Source organism: Panthera pardus, unplaced genomic scaffold, assembly GCF_024362965.1.
Source record: "Panthera pardus isolate Hobbes unplaced genomic scaffold, ASM2436296v1 HiC_scaffold_3, whole genome shotgun sequence".
NCBI classification, from domain to species: Eukaryota; Metazoa; Chordata; class Mammalia; order Carnivora; family Felidae; genus Panthera; species Panthera pardus.
In genome coordinates, this window is record NW_026526876.1 from 38,702,367 (window position 1) to 38,718,799 (window position 16,433).

At 58.4% G+C, this 16,433-nt stretch overlaps 1 protein-coding gene across 2 annotated transcripts; it reads left to right on the forward strand.

Annotated features, from left to right (window-relative positions):
- Positions 1–2,085: 2,085 nt before the first annotated feature.
- Positions 2,086–12,627, forward strand: TMEM92 (transmembrane protein 92). 2 transcript variants are annotated; one of them, XM_019415801.2, is made up of 6 exons: positions 2,086–6,698; positions 7,016–7,302; positions 10,537–10,562; positions 11,394–11,468; positions 11,604–11,799; positions 12,027–12,627. In XM_019415801.2, the coding sequence occupies exons 2-6, from the start codon at positions 7,219–7,221 to the stop codon at positions 12,132–12,134; spliced, it is 489 nt and encodes a 162-aa protein (XP_019271346.2). In that variant the 5' UTR covers positions 2,086–6,698; positions 7,016–7,218; the 3' UTR covers positions 12,135–12,627. The 2 variants fall into 2 exon arrangements, with proteins under 2 accessions (XP_019271346.2, XP_019271347.2); XM_019415802.2 differs by having other exon boundaries at positions 2,812–6,698; positions 7,016–7,287.
- The last annotated feature ends 3,806 nt before the right edge of the window (positions 12,628–16,433 follow it).

Sequence of the window (16,433 nt, forward strand, 5' to 3'; positions counted from 1 at the left end):
TCTCTGCCTCTTTGTCTCTGGGCGACCTCCTAGCTGGGCCCCTGGCCCTGGGACCTCACTTCTCTCCTCTCCCCCATCTGCACACGGGCTGCACATCTGGGCAGCTCCCTGCGGCTACCACTCCACCAGCCCGGTCTGGGGGCTCCAAAGGAAGGGGAACAGCAGCTGGCGGTGGCTCAGGGGGCCTCACTTCCCCCTGCTTGTCATCCACCGCCCCCCCCCCCCATGGACCGCCCACCCCTCCCCATTCCAGGCTGAGTCATCCCCACATCTGGAGCCTCAGCACATCTGGAAGAGCTGAAGCCTGTGCAGCCAGCTCCACGTGGACACCCCTCCCCCAAACTGCATTTCACTCCCCCCCCCCCCCCCGCCCCCGACAGAAGCTGGGGTCCAGCCCCTCCGTCCCCGCCCGGGGCCAGGGCCCAGATCACCTAGCAGGCAGGCCAGCACTCCAGTGCCAGCCTCTGCAACAGGACGTCCACTGACCACAGGACCTCTCCCAGGTGATGGTAACTTTGGCCACTTGGTGCCCACCCCACTGAGGGGGCAGAACAGCGCTGGCCTTGGGGGAGGCCAAGCCCCAGGCCGGGGGAGGCGGGCGAGCCAGGCAGTGAAGGAGGCAGTGGTTTGGCCCAGCAGGCAGAGGGAGTTTATCCTGGCGCGGGGCCCCTAAGCCAAACATCCTTCACTAACCTCGCAGACACATCAAAGCCGGCCAGGAAGGGGCCCTTCAGTAGAGGAAACTTGCAGTCCTGGCGGCCTAACAGCCTGGCTTCAGGCACAGGACCACCCTGTCCCACTCGGCAGCCCAGGCGCAGGTTGGGCACAGCGGTCCCAGAGCCAGGGGGCAGAAGACATTTCTACCCCACCACCCCACCCCCAGCCCCGCCAGGGCTGCAGACAGGGTGGTGATTTGCCCTGGTGACGGTGGCACAACTGGCACCAGGACTTAGCTTCGGCCCCAGACTTGCCCCCTCCCATCCTCCCGGCAGGAGAGGCCGGTGGGCACACTGTGGCCCGTAGCCTGGAGGGGGAGGGCGTGCTCAACTGTAGGGGCTCTGACTTCATCCCCCAGCCTCCCTTGTTCAGGAAAGGACCTCTCCGCGTGGATGAGGGAGGCCAGAGAGGGCAGGGGGCTTCGACGCTGGGAGGAGAAGGAAGCTTCGGGAAAATAGAAGACCGAGTGGGAAGAAGAGAACTGGGCTGCCGGCCACGGGGCCTCTCTCCAGGGACAACAGGGGCTGGAGGCGGAAGGGGGGCTGGGAGGCGCTAACAAGGGAGGGAGGAGGTGCTAACAGGGCCACTGGGGTGAAGGGATCCTGGAGGCCGCCCCCTAAAGGCTGGCCTGGTGATAAGGCAGCGGCCGGGAGAGGGGGGTGAGTGGGGGGCCGCCGCATGAGCAGGGGAAGCCGGGAGGTGTGCATCCCCGTGTGCACGTGTATGTACACACAGGCAGGCCCACCGCGCGCGCCCACACGTGGGCGCGTGCACACAAGTGGGGGCCCAGTCTGTCCTCGGCTGGGGGCCGGATGATGTGGCTGCTTAGAGGGTCTGCGGAAGAATGTGATCGCTGCCCACCTCACTTCTCCCGCCCCTCCGCTCTCCCTCATTCTTTGCCTGACCCCACGTCCCAAAGAAGCGATTCGCTTCAGGGATGTCTCAGGCTGTGCCTTCTCCCCCGCTGTAGTCTAAGGCCCCAGACCCATTAGAGGCCCTCCTCTCCATGCGGCCAGCCCGCCGGAGCAGTTCTTCTCTCCCGCACCCCCCACCCCCCTCCACCGGCCACCCAGAACTCCCGGCTTCTTTGGGACTGGGAAGTTCTTCTGAAGTCTGCCTACAATGACCGGCAACATCTGGATCTGAGACAGAGGCAGCCACGAGCCGGTGCAGGAGAGCCCTCTTTCAACCTGCCAACCAGAGCAGAGTTAGAAAGTGGGAGATAGGAGGGGATCCCCAACCCCTCGCTTCTCTCTGGCGGCAGGGTCCCGTGGAAAACAGTCAACACAGAGTGTGTGGGGCTGCAGGGAAGCCCTGGGGAGAAGGAACCCTAGAGGGAGGGGACCAGAGCTGGGGTAGGGGGGTCTTATGACCTTCACCCTGGTCTTGCCTCGTCCCCTCCCACCTGGGGCTTGGTGGCTCTGCTCAGTCTGCACCCCAGACAGCCACAGCTCACTGGCTCAACCTTCACCCTGACTCCACCCCACCACTTGAAGGTGTTTCTCTCTCCACCCACCCCTGGCTGTGCCCCGGAAACCTACACTTTGGAAGGATAATGGCTCCCAAATGCCGTTTTTGTCTCTGCTAAGCCTCCGGGCAGGTGAGTGTTAGTGGAGCTCCTCAAGCCGCTCATTAGGATAATAAGCTCCCTGCACCGTTAATTGTCAGGTGGCACGCCTCCCTCCACCCGCCTGGCCCCCAGCTTGGTGGCTCAGACGCGAGGTCAACTCTAGAAGTCATCTCCCCACCCTGGGCGCGTGAGGGACGGCTGGACTTCAGTTTCCAAAGGAATGCTGGGAAGGAGGCTCAGATCCTGGTTCCATGGCCAAGCATTCCTGTTGGCGACCCAACGTGCATCCTGCCTCCTCCTGGAAGGTGGGCAGCGAGCCAGGCCCTCCTTGCAGCGCACCCTGTGGGAGTTGCTTGATCCCTAGGGAGCCGTCTTACCCACTTAAGAGGGTATGTGGACACTTGGTGGGGCGGGGGGCGGGAAGCAGAAGTGGATTCCCGAAAACACACAGCCACTGAAGATGAGAAGCCAGGCAGCCTGGGACAGGACCCCCCCCGCCCCCGCCGCCCCAAAATGAGAGCCCCCTACCAAGGGTTGGGGACTTCATTCCCTATCCCCTTAGAGAAATCTGGCCCCTGACCCGGGGAGGCCCCCAACCAGCTTCAGTTCAGTGACAACAGCACCAGTGTTTACTTGGAACAAAGCACCATGGGGAAATGAAAGATGAATCAGAACTGGGCCAGCCCCCACGGCCTGGTGGGAACATTAGAACATGTATACACATCTTCTAGGGAGAATGGCCAGGGGCCAGCAGAGAGGCTCAGAGAAAAGGCCTGGCTGGTAAGATCCAAGTCCTGGGAGACTTACAGGAGGAGGTCGTATTTGAGCTGAGCCTTGAAAAATAGGTGAGAATCTGTGAGGTTTCAGGGAGGGGGTCTGGGAACAGGTGTTTCTAGGTGGAGAGAACTGGCCGCAACCAGTCCCCTGTGAGTCTCCAGGAGACTCTCTAGGTCTCTCTCTGAGGTAGGTCACGGGCCCCGCGCTCTCTTCCTTGGCCCAGACTCACTTGACCAGCAGCAGAGGGGGCTAGGAGCCGGGTGTTCTGGGGGGGACCGTAGCTGGACTTTGGTGGCCCATCCAGAGGGGACCGAGAGAGGTTCTCAGAGAGGAGCAAGACCCTTCGTTCCTTGGTACCTCACTCTGCCTCCAGGGGAAATGGAGAGAAGGAGTTTGGGGCCCCTTTGCTCTGCCGGGAGTTAAACATTTATTGCTCGTTATGATTAAGCTAACATTTATTTACCATCACGGTATGCTGACAGCGAGCGGTTTACATCATCCTCACGGTGACCCCATGTGACGAAGGAGGCCCTGTCTGCCGCCCCCACGCCCCTCCACAGGGTTCACAGAGGCAAAGAGAAGGTTAGAAGCTTCTTGACGAGGATCACACAGCACACGGCAGTGGCAGACTTACCGACGCAGCATCATACTGTCTGTCCCTGCCGGCAGAGCTGGGCTAGAACAGAATGTTCTGCAGGCTTTGAAAAGAAGGATCCCAGCCCAATGCCATAAGCCATTATGGGTGTCCGTGGCCATCACAGGACAGGGGAGGGGCTGAGACGATCAGAACTCCAGCCAGGCTCTTCCCTCTCACCCAGGGCTGGGCAAGCCTTCCCACCCCAACCACCCCCCCTGTCAGGAGTTCATCCGGAGAAGCGGGCCCCCCGGGCAGCTTCTTGCTCAGGGGCTGCCTCTGGGTGTGGGGGTCTCGAGACCTGCCTGGTTCTGGTCCTGACTCAGCCCAACAGCCCGTGTGGCTTGGCCTTCCCGGCCCTCGGGGCTCCGGTTGGCTTCCCCGAGAAGGGAGCCGGTGGACCAGCTGACCTCCAAGACCCTTGCAGCTGGGCGTTTGTAGGATGTAGACAATCAGCTCGTTCTTTGGTGAATGGGCCGAGGAGGCAGCTAGCGAGTATGAAGACATTTCGACTCGGCCGCTCTTGGGAAACCCCACATGGAATTTGGCCTGGAATCTAGAGGGACCCACAGACTGCCTGAGGTCTCCGGGCCTCCCTGCCCTCCTGGCCCTGCGTGCCTAAGCATACACGTGCACGCATGTACACGCTCCCCACCCCCCCCATTGCCAGATTAAGCGTTGAACAGATGTTGTCCTTGTGCCAGACAGTCCTGCCTCTAGACAAGAAAGCCCCCTGTCTGCTCAGGCTGGGGCCCCGTTGCGCCCCCACCACCACCCGACCTCACCCACCAAGAATGCTGGGGCCCTTGGGAGCCATGATGGATGTTGACATCAGGGCTTGGTGTTCTTGGCCTGACTGAGCTGGGACCACCCGCCTCCAGGTCCCTTGCCCTGTCCCCAACCGCAGGAAGGCACGCAGAAAGGCAGTTTGGTGTCATGAAAAAAAAAAAAATGCGTACCCAAGGGGCAGGTGCCAGATGCCCTCGGGACCCCGCCCCATGAGCCTCACTTTCCCACCGGGGAGATGTGGGGCAGGGGGTGGGTGGAGTAGCCATTCTCAGATGTCTGTCCCTATGACATTTTAGCAAGATGGGTAGGGTTGCCAGGTTTGGCAAATAAAAATGCGGGACATCTAGTTACATTTGAATTTCAGAGAAGCGACAGATTTTGGCATAAGTATGTTCCAGATATTGCATAGGAATATTTAGTATATTCGTACTAAAGAAATTATTCAGTTTGTCCGAAACTCAAATTTCACTGGGCATCCTGTATTTTGTCTGGCAACCCTAGATCTGTGTCAGGTGGATGCCAGAGAGCCAGAGGGGAGCCATGCCAGCCTCCTGCCCTCCTCCTGCCCCTCCTCAGGGCACTGGTGCCTGCCTGGCCCCTTCACCTAGTCAGTCCTCACAGCCTCTCACGTCTACCCCTCCAAGTCTTCTATCCCCTTCTCAGCCCTGCCATTCTCTGCCCCCCCCCAACCCCACCAGGATGCCCTCCTCCCTTAAGCTCACCCATCTTTCTCTCCCCTAAAGGACACGACTCTGTAGGTCTCCAAGCCTGGGCAGAGCGGCAGGGGACCCAGCGAAACACCCTAGGCCAGGTGTGTTGGTGCGACAGGGCAAGGGCAGGGGCAGGAGGGAAGCCCAAGTGAGCAACAACCCCACTAAGGAGGCAGCAGTAGGGGTGCTGCTGGGAGAAGGTTCCAGCACTCCCTGGACTTGTTAGAGGGGCTAGCTGGGGCCAGAGCCAACTGCATGGGTAGGAGAGAAGAGGTGCGCCTGCCCAGGACCTTCTCCAAGTTCAGAATCACCAGGAACTGGAAATAGAGGGCATTTTCTGGGGCCAGACCCTAATTCCACCAGGATCAGGAGACTGGAAGGCTCTGTCCTTAGAGGCAAAAAAGGGCCAAGAGATAATGAGAAACAGAGACAGGAAAGGAGGGACAGAGAGAGTCCAGGAGAGTGAGTGAGAAAGACAGTCAGGGAGACACAGGACCAAATCAGAGACAAAAGAAAGAAACACACACACACAGAGAAACAGACTCCAAAAGAGACAAGCGGTGATTAACAAACAGAGGAGAACAGAGATGGGAAAACAAGCGGAAATGTAGACAAACCGCGTGGAGACAGTGATGGGCAGAAACAAACAGGAGGACAGAGAGAGAGAGAGAGAGAGAGAGAGAGAGAGGGATGGGGAGCCACAAGGAGAGGTTAAAGACAGAGATGGGAGCCAGAGATAAAGAGAAAGCGGTGAGAGAAAAAGAAAGGACAGTCCGAGGAGGAAGTCTGTCCGTCCCTACTAAGTTGGGGATAGTTTGCAGTGGCAAAGTCCGACTTGAGACCCAGCAGGAGACGCCTAAGCACCCGGGAACCGAGCTTCTCCGGGAGCCCTCCGCGTCTCCCCAGGCCGGGAGCAGCACCCACCCATCATCTCCCCTTCGCCCTCTCCCCAGGGGGCGGGCTCCATCTCTCCGACTCCTGCACGGTGTCCCCAAGTCTCATCCGCCTTTGGGTGTCTGGCTCTCACCCTGCGCCCAACGCCCATCGAGGCGTCCCCGCATGCCGCCCGCTAGCCAGCTCTCTCCCTCGGGGAGACCCGGCCCCAGGTCCCAGCCGCACGCTGTGGGGCTCCGTGGGAATCCCGCGTTGGGCGATGCTGCCACCTGCCGGCCGGAGCCGGGAAGCACAGGACGCCTGGAGGGCCGGGGCGCGGCCGCCGAGGGTCGGAATCCGGCGCTCTCAGCCGGGACAGCCTCCGCGGGGTCTTTCCAAGGAATCCGGATGGGCCTGCTTCGCCGCGCCCCTGCTCGCCTGGCTTCCGCTTGGCCCCAGCGGCCGCGGCTCTTAACCCTGGGCCTTAATTTCCCCCAAGTCAAATGGAGGAAGTGTGTCCCCACATCCTCCCAGGATTGCAGGGGACGCCGGGGGACGCGAGTGTACTAGCGCTGTGCTCCTGAAATCAACCAGGCCGCCTCTCCCTCCTTCTTGGCCAAAAATGAAGGTGACACATCCCCACCCCCCACCCCACCCCATACAATGCCCTCAATCCACTCCCGAGCCGCCTCCTCCCTCTCCCGCAACCACTGCCCCCCGCAAACCCAGGTGGAAAGGGACTTACAGCGGGCGGGTCGCTTCGCCGGCATCCTCCCCCGCCCCGCCGCCAACCCCCCCACCCCCCATCCCGGCCCCGGGCCAGGCGCAGCACTGTCCCTCTCAAGCCGGGGCTCACTTAGGGGTGGAGGAGCGGGGATTGGCAAGGAGTGGCTCTGCAGTCTAGCACTGACCCCACAATTTTTTTTTTTTTTTTTTTTTTTCCAGTTAACCTCTTCTACCTCCTAAAACCCAACCCAGATTTCTTCCCCTCCCCCGCCCTGTCCCACGACCGGCCCTTCGCGGGTGCCTAAGCTCCGCCCCTGCCCGAGGCGGGGCCCCATAGGTGGAGAGACGTGGGAGAGGTCGTGGCCCCGCCTCTCCCCTCCTCCCCCCTACACACACGGAAGCTCTGTGGCCCCCACGCCAGGATGTCCGACACCTGGGTCCCAGGCCTCGTACCCACCTTGCTGCTCAGCCTGCTGGCTGGCCCCCAACAGGTGAGCGCTTGGGAGGTAAGCTACAGAACTTCCAGGGCCCTGAACTTTGTGGGTCAGGGGCCTACCTCTGGAGCGCCGTCACCACCTTCCTTTGTCAGGATTCCCTGGTGACCGTACACAGTTAGCAACTTCCTTTCTCTTTTTGGCTGGGAGGTGGAGGTGAGGGCAGCGGAGGAAGGCCCTGAGAAAGCCTGGGTTCCTTCGCCTGTGGGGGGACCGTGTAGAGGGCCCTGGACCCCGCCCACCACCATCTGACACCTAGCGCCTGTCTGTGAGTGGGGACTTTGACCCTCATATTAGCCTGGGCTCATCCTTCCCGCTTCCTCCCGCTAGTCCGAAAGCGGGCACTAGCCGGGACTGAGGTCTGGACGCCCGGCCAGCCCGTCTCCCTAACTGTCTTGTTCCTCTAGTGCTGGGTGACCTTGGGAGAAGCTCTGGCCCTCTCTGGGACTGTGTCTCTGCCTGTGCCTTAGGGGAGAGAAGGCTCCTTCCACCCCTTCTAGGAGCCGCGGGTAGGATTCTAGTCTGTGCAGGACTTGAGCTGGTTGCCTGACCCAAGGCTGTGTTGACCTCTGAAATCAGTGATTCTGAGCCTGAGGCAGGGATTAAGCACCCTCTCCTTCCTCCCATTCCTCCGTTGAACTCTGAAAATGATGCGGGAAATCTGTCCATTCCTGGGATGGCAGATTATCGTGGCAACTGACATGGGTCTAAAACAGGGATTTCTCACTTCTGTTTACCAATGCCTGCGACAGGGGTGCCTGCGTGGCTCAGTCCGTTGGGCGTCCGACTTCTGCTTGGGGCATGATCCAGCTCCGCCTCCTGGGTTCGAGCCCTGCGTAGGGCTATGTGCTGACAGCTCAGAGCCTGGAGCCGGCTTGGGATTCTGTGTCTCCCTCTTTCTGCCCTTCCCCTGCTGGTGCTCTATCTCTCTCAAAAATAAATAAACATTAAGAAAAAAAAAGAGAGAGAATGCCAGGACATCCCAGGCCCCCTCCCCAGAACAGGGCACGTTCACACAACTGTGCAGACTCTCCTGGCTCTGCCCCCGAAGCCTTCGAGCTCCTTCTCCACCTAGTCTAGGCAAGCCCTTTGTACCAACACTAAGCTGAGCATCCTCTTGATTTCTCCCAGCAGCCCCAGGGGGCAGGTGCTGATAATATCCACGCTGCACATGTACGGAAGCTGAGGTTCTTTACAACCACAGTGACGCTCGAAAAAAACTCAGATTGAGCCACCCCAGACAAGACCTGCCCCAGGTTAAAGGGGGGGGGGGGGGCGGGGAGAGAATCTGGGAGATCTGTCCTCCCCAACAGCAACTCTTGATTGAACCTTTTTGTGTTCTGTCCTTCTTCGTTGGGAGCCAGAAAAGCCCCAGGAAAGTGGGGTCCGGAATCTGAGGGGGAAGAGGGTCCCACTGAGTGCCTGGACCCCCTTGGTCTGTCCCCAGCTCTGCAGTTGCCCCTGTGTGCTGTGAAGATCTCACCCTCTCTGGGCCAGACATTGCGGAGCGAGGGGGGTGGGGGAGTGGGGGTGGGGGAGTATTCATTCATGATTCCAGCTCCAGTCCCCAGGGGGCAAGGTTTGGGGTGGGGGGAGGCTTCCGCCTGGCCTGCGGCTGAGCCCAGAAAAGGGGAATCAGCCCAACAGTCATTAGTTGTCACTGGTTTTCTTGGCTTTACTGTTGTTAGCAACTGAGATGTGATTGAATTATTTCGAGTAAAGGTACAAAGACACGGTAGTCTGACCAAAGTTGGCTTCTTATGCTCGTGTTGTGGCTGTTTGTCCCCAGAGGCTAGGGTAGAGTGACAGATAACCTCTCCTCCGCTAAGGAGTTCCCACCCCTGAATCCCCCCCCCGACCCCCGCCATCTCTCACCAACCCCCCCCCCCCAAGTTGAGGAGCAGCAAGGAGGAAAGGAAACCAGGTCGTCTGAAAAGGCTCTTTTTCGTTCATTCTGCCAATATTGTGGCTGTTGGGTTTTTCAACAGTGATGACAGACAAAAATCCCTGCCCTCTTGGAGTTTACATTCTTCTGACCAGACAATGAACAAGCTAAAAGGAACTGTGTAGTATGTTGGATGTGGGTAAGGACTGTGAGAGAAAACTGAAGTTCGGTGAGGGGAAAGGAGTGCCTTGGGGGAGTGGACGTAATTTTTATTTTTTTATTTTTTTATTTTTTTAATGTTTATTCATTTTTTTGAGAGAGAGAGAGAGAGAGAGAGAGAGAGAGACAGAGTGTAAGCAGGGAAGGGACAGAGAGAGAGGGAGACACAAAATCCGAAGCAGGCTCCAGGCTCCGAGCTGTCAGCACAGAGCCCGACGCAGGGCTCGAACTCACGAACCATGAGATCTGACCTGAGCCGAAGTTGGGCACTTAACCAACTGAGCCACCCAGGTGCCCCTAATTTTTAAGTAAGAGGGGCAGAAAGGGGGTGCTGGAGCTAGGATACCTGGGGGAAAGAATGCTCCAGGCAGGGCTTATACACATAATTGCTATTAATCCGGTTACATTCTGAAACTGGAGCCTGGATGGGTATAGTTCTGGTGCAGAAGAGAAACGGAGAGAGAGAAACCCGGCCCACAGAGGAGGATCTGGGTGGCTTCAAAGACCGAGGAAACCGCCCCCCCTCCTCCTTCCCTCCACCCCCTGCCAGGCAGGGATCCGAAAGATGAATGCAGATCATGAAGGCACGAGGAAGGTGGTCTGCCTTTACACGCAAGTGTCAAACAACCAGGCGTGTGCAGGGCACTCCCAGTGGTTGCGGATGTGTGGGCAAGGGGGCAAGGGGGCAGCAGCTGATCGCCGGGGGTCCTGGCACAGGGAGCCACTGAAGGGAGCGTCCAGGAAGGTTTTGGGCGATCGGATTTGCTGGAGACGAACCTGCCTGCAGTGTGGGGAGTGATTCGGGGAGGGGGGTGCTGCGGAGGAGAGCTGCTGGTGCCCTGGACCGCCGTGGTCACACGGAAAGGAGATGGAAAGGAGATAGATCGGAGGGGTGGCGGGAAGGCGCCAGCTGACAGACCTGGGCGTGAGTGGAGGTGTTGTGGGGGTGTGGCGAGGAGAGAAAGGAGGGCTGGGGCCGCAGGTGTCAGCTGGGGCTCCAGCCCTAGACCTGGAGTGAGGTGGAGAGCAGGAAGGGGTTGACCCAATGCGAACCTGCGGCAGCCTCTGCACCTGGGCAGCGGGTGGGTAGAGATGAGCTCCCCAGTTCACGGCCCCTAACCTCTGCCTCTTTTCTTCCGCAGGCTGCAGCCAAATGTGGTCTCTTCTTGTAAGTCTGGGCTTTGGGCTGTAACTTCCTGTCTGAGGAAGAGACACCCCAAATCCTGCCCTGTCTGCCTTCATGGGTGGGGGGGGGGGGACAGAAAAGCATCTCATCCATCATCCTCACCCACTGCCCTTCTAGCCTGAACGCATTTCCCACTCCCCCCCCACCCCCACCAATGCGTTTCCCATCCCACCCCTGCCCCGCCCTCCTTCTCCAGCCAAGCAGCTTCTGCCTGTGGGCGGGTCTAAAGCCTAATCCCCACCCCTCTCTCTGCTGTCTCTTCTCTGAGGGCTCCCCCCCCCCACCCCATCACCCTGGGTGGGGCGGGCAAACCATCTGTGCCAACTTTAATATATAAATGCCAAAAAGCCTGAGCACAATGAGGAGGGGGTGGTCCCTGAGCAGATGAATGTTCCCATCAACTCAACCCTGGGTGTTCCGGGAACACCCTGTCCTTCCCACCTCGTAGTCCATGGGCACCGGCAAGGGCTCCTCGAGTTAGCTCAGGGACAGTCGCCCCTGCTCCCCTCCCCAGCCATCTCCTTAGAGTGCCCTGGCACCCACTGCCACATGCTCCCCCACCCCTGCTCAGTGAGGTTGACAGAACATTACATCCACTTTATGGATGAGGAAAAGTGAGACCCAGAAAGGAGCGGAACTTGGCACAAGTAGTGAGATGAGCCTAGAAGCCAGATCCTGGGTCCCGGCGCCAGGTGTCCTCCCGCTGGGCCCCGCAGCTAGGGCGTGGCTTGGGCCCCAGGAAATGGGTGAGTTTTGGGGAGGCCGGGATCTTCCTGCCACCTTGGGACCAGCAGCGTCTCTTTGCTCCCCCAGCACCTGCCCCAGAGGATTCAAATGCTGTGGTGACAGCTGCTGCCAGGAGTATGAGCTCTTCTCCAGTCCCCTGAGGTGAGCCCAGGGCCAGCTCCTCGGGCGCAGTCCTCAGGGCGACTGGCCTTCCCGCCCACGGGGGTGGGGGGCGGGGGGGGGGGGGTCCGGGACAGCCCAGACACTCAGGGAGATGTTGATGGTTCCTCGCCCTAGGATCTTCGTCATCACCTTCCTCATCATCCTCCCCCTCCTGTGCATCTGCTGTCTCGCTAAGCGGTTCTGTCGCAGCTGCAGAGAACAGGAGCAGGACCCCCCAGCGGATCACCAGGGGCCCCCGGAGCCGCCCTCCATCACCCCCCCAGAGAGGGTCAGGACGTCCACCTCTGAGCCCCCACCCCCCTACAGCGAGGTAGGTGTCTCTGCCCCACTCCTTGCTCGGTTCCTCAGCTGGCCATACCTCCCTATTGTCCAGGTTACAGGGAGGCCCTCCTTACCCCAGGCCTCTGGACCTAGAGAGGGCCCTGCAGCCACCATTGGGTCCCCCCTCCCCCTGGCGAACACGCACGGCCGGCACTTGGCGGGTGCCGGCCGCTGCCAGGCCCTGAGAAGACTCTGTGTTCCCTCTTTCCCCTGCAGATTATTCTGAAGCCCGTCCTGCCCCCCATGGAGCCGCCCCCTCCCTACAGTGCCAGGCCTGAAGAATATTCTGGGATGCCCAGGGGCATCGACAACCCAGCCTTCTGAGCCACCTCCTGCCTGGAGCTACGACATCATCGGCCACCTCCTCCCCAGTGCTTCCTGGATCAAGCCAGAGACTCTTGGGACCCCCGTGATGCCCCCATCCGTCCTGCCATGTCTCTTGCTGTTCTTGGTTTTAACTTATTGCTTTTCCCGCTCCACCACCAGCCGCCTCTGTTGTCCTGAGTGCCGGTCAGAAGTGTCAGCGGCCACCCCCCCACCCCCATCCCAAGTGAGAGGCTGCCAGGAGGAACATGTCAATGCTTGGAGGTGCCTGACAATAGAATGGGCCACTCTGGGGAGCGGAGAGAACCCCATTTCTGGGGGGTATACAAATCCTGGCTGGGCAGCCAGCTCCGAGATATTATAGAGGGCACTCCTGTTTCGTGCGCGATTGGACTGCGTGGGCTCTGAGCCAACCCCGGGTCTACCTGAATAGGGAAGACCCCATTGCCCCCTACCCCCAAACGTGTACTCACTAAATCTGAGCTGATCGTCACTGAGAGTCTGCCTCTGGCTGTGTGGGGTGGTGACTGGGGAGTGAGCCCAGACATTGTGGGGGTGGGGAGGAGGGGATGGTTGGGGGGTGGTCCCCACACCCCCAAATCCCACCATTGATGTATTGATGATGAGCCAGGGCGGACAGAACATCTGTGAACCACCCTCTGGTAAAGGATCTTTGGAGATGCTCTGACCCAGCACCCAGGTCTCAGGGTGCTAAGGAGGACAGGAAGTTGGGGACCACGTGGGAGTAACTGTTCTTTTCTTCCCCATCCCGTCCTCCCACTGCTCTCCTCAGGAGATGTAACGCTCAGCTCCCTGCCTTTCTCGCCGTGGGGGTGGGGAGGGGGCAAAGGAGAGGGGTGTGGGGCAGGGCCTCTGGAGATCTCCATCTGCCCCACCCTGGAATCTCCTGGAAAGAGGAGACTGAAAGGGTAGGTTCACCCTTCTCTTCCAGCCCGGTGTGGTTCCCAGGTGCTCCCACTTGAGCTTGTCTGCAGGGTTAACCCCTAAGAGGAAAGAAGCATTCACCACCTCGGCTCAAGAGAAGAGTCTTCGTGGGGCATTAGTCACCATGGGACCTCCGGCAAAGTGTGGAGCTGGGGGACTAGCATTGGGCAAGGCAGAGTGAGAGACACCTTCCATGCCAGTGTCTCGGGGCTCAGGCAGGGCATGGCTCCTCCACCGTGATCCTGCCTTTGCACTGCTCCCCTGCAGCCCATGAATGCTGGCCTTCCTCCCCAGACGGAGGGCACAGCGGCAAGACTGGCCGAAACTCCTGGGAGGATTGGAGGTAGCACCCTGCTGTAAGCCTCCTCCAGGGCTCTCGATAATACCCATCCTTTGGTGGGGGGGGGTGGGGGGGGGGGAGGTCACGACCCAGGCAGGTGGCAGGGCCAGAAGCAGGGACACAGCACAGCCAGCTCCAAAGACACTAGGGCTGGGGCTGGGGCCAGAGGTCCAAAGGGAGAACAGTAGTTAGGGCCGAGGAGCAGAGTTGGGTTGGCAGTTAGGAGAATGCGCGCGGCCATGAGATGTTTCCCTTCAGTTTCAGGGATTGGTTAGGGGAGCAGAAGGAAGAAGGAAGATCTGTCTGCCTGATGTAAATGAGGCTAGCCCCAGTTAGAGAAGTCTCAGAGCTGATGCCCTCACTGGGTAAGCACCCACCCGGGTGGGAGGATGGTAAGCAATGAGATTTACAGACCTGGAGGAGGAGGTCACCTTCTGCTACGTTCTTTTCATCAAAGGTGACACGAGAGCCCTTAGATCCTCCCCCAGCAGCAGGAGAGCGGCCCGGAGGGTAGTAGGCCTCCTGAAGCCCAACCTTGCTGGGACCTGGTGGCAGAAACGGCCAGTTCTATGTCTCTGTTGTATTGTTGGTGGGAGGGAAAATAGTGTGACCCTGGAGGGCAATCTAGCAGCATCCTTTGATGGCACAGATAGTTACAAATCTCCTACTATGTGTCCGGCACCTGGTATCCATTAAAATTTTATTTATTTATTTTTTTTTAATGTTTATTTGTTTCTGAGAGAGAGCACAAGACAGAGGGCGAGCAGGGGAGGGGCAGAGAGAGACCGGGAGACACAGAATCCGAAGCAGGCTCCGGGCTCTGAGCTGTCAGCACAGAACCTGACACAGGGCCTGAACCCAGGAACAGTGAGATCATGACCTGAGCCGGAGTCGGACGCTTAACCGACTGAACCACCCAGGTGCCTCCCCATTAGAATTTTAAATGCTCATGACCCAGCAAGTCTGCTTCTGAGAATGAGCCTTCAGAAAGGCTCCTACAGGGGCTCCTGGGTGGCTCAGTCAGTTAAGTGTCCAACTCTTGTTCTCAGCTCAGGTCTTGATCTCAGGGTCCTGAGTTCAAGCCCCACACTGGGCTCTGAGATGGGCATGAAGCCTACGTAAAAAGGAAGGGAGGGAGGGAGGGAGGGAGGAAGGAAGGAAAGAAGGAACAAAAGAGGGAAGAAATGCTCATACAGAAGAGCTCAGAATGATGTGCATTGCAGGCATCGTAATGGGGGGTAAACAAAAACACCCTCAATATTCACTGACAGGAGCCAGTTAAATATACCAGATCCATCCATATTGTGAGTGCAATGCATCCTTTAGAGGGGATAAAGGAGATCTGAAGCACTGACCTGGCAGAATGTTCCTCATTTCATCATCAGAGAGAAAAGACAAGTTGCAGAAGAATAGTCAATGATCTCAATTTGTAAATATACACTCAATCGTGCATTTTGTATGTATATATGTGTGTATATATGTATATGTGTGTGTGTGTGTGTGTGTGTATATACATTTTTTTTCCTTTGCAAATGTACAGAAAAGATCCAGAAGGATACGAACCGTGCCACAGTCACTCCATCATTCCCCACACTTAACAGTGGTTGGCACCGTGGGATGGAGGGACGGAGGGAGCCAATTATAAGGGAGCTCTCTTCCTTTGTATGCTTTGTCACAGGTTGTATTTTTTACAATAAGCAAGCATTGCTCTCAGATTTAAAAAAAAAAAAAACCCTCTAATGAAAATATAGGCAGCTTTAGAAGTTTATGAAGACTTGCCTTGTGGACTTTGATCGACAGCAATTCACATATTATCAGCTCTGCTATGAGGAAGAGGCTAGAAGAACAGACATTTGGCACACACATGACATGCTTGCAACCAGGGAATAGATCATCAGTGGACACGGGAAAGCCTGGACGCCTGCCAGACATTTGAGGGACATGTGACGCCCATATGTTAACCCTGTGCAGATCTGCGACTGGCAGGCGCTCTGTATGTGTCGGATGTCTGGCTGGTTGGTTGCGTGGGTGAGCAAATTTCACAGGGACAGAATTCATTCCTTGCACTTGGAGTAACAGCTCAAACCTAATGAATGAATATCGAAAGGTAGAATCACTGAGTGAATGAACAGACGAAGGACTGAAATGACTGAGTGGGCATTGGAATGAGCGAACAAATGGGCAGATCTGCCACCGGACGTTTGTAAGGACACGTGTGGCATGGTTAATAAGAAGGCGCTCCTTGTGGCTGTGGGTTTCGGTCTGCAGGAGACGCCCCAGAGGCTGGAGATTACGGGGAAAGCTGTGGGGCTGGGGCGGGAGGGAGGTGAGGGAGGGGGCGGGGCTGGGGAGGGGGCGGGGCTGGGGGCGGGGCATAGGGAGACACCAACAAGAATCTCGCCTCACTCTGGGGCTGGGAATCAGAACTTCGGCTTCCGACATTGTAGTTTCTGCAGGTCTGTTTCTCTGTTGGTACAGTGAAGAGCTTTACCCCTTCCAGCTCTGGCAGGATGTAGCTCTCAGGCCGCCATGTTGGGAGGGGTTAAGAAGGTAAGAGAATCCAGGGGTTCTCCTGGGACGGCGACCGCCTTGTCTCCACCCCACCTCAGCCACGCACTCCAGTCCTGTCATCCCTGGTAACCTCAAGCCTGAACCCCTGAACGCGACCTCCTCTGCTTCCAGGTCAGGCCCTGCATTAGCCCCATCGCAGCAATGCTCTGAGCTCACGGAGGCCCCCAAGCCACTGACCTGAGCCCCTTGGAAGGGTCACCCGCCACGTCCCCACTGTCCTCCATGTCCAGCCCAGAGGCCTTGATCCAGCCCGATGGGCCCTGCCCTGCCTCCAACCCCTTAACCCCCTTTTCCATCCATCGCGCTCACCGGGCAAAACCCCAAACTAAGGTTGGGTCCAGATTTTGCTCAAGAACAAGCACACCTGTGCGGCTGGACCCGCTTTAGAATCAAAACGGCAGATCTCAGGCAGGTCCTCGACTCCTCCAACGCGCCTTAGAAGC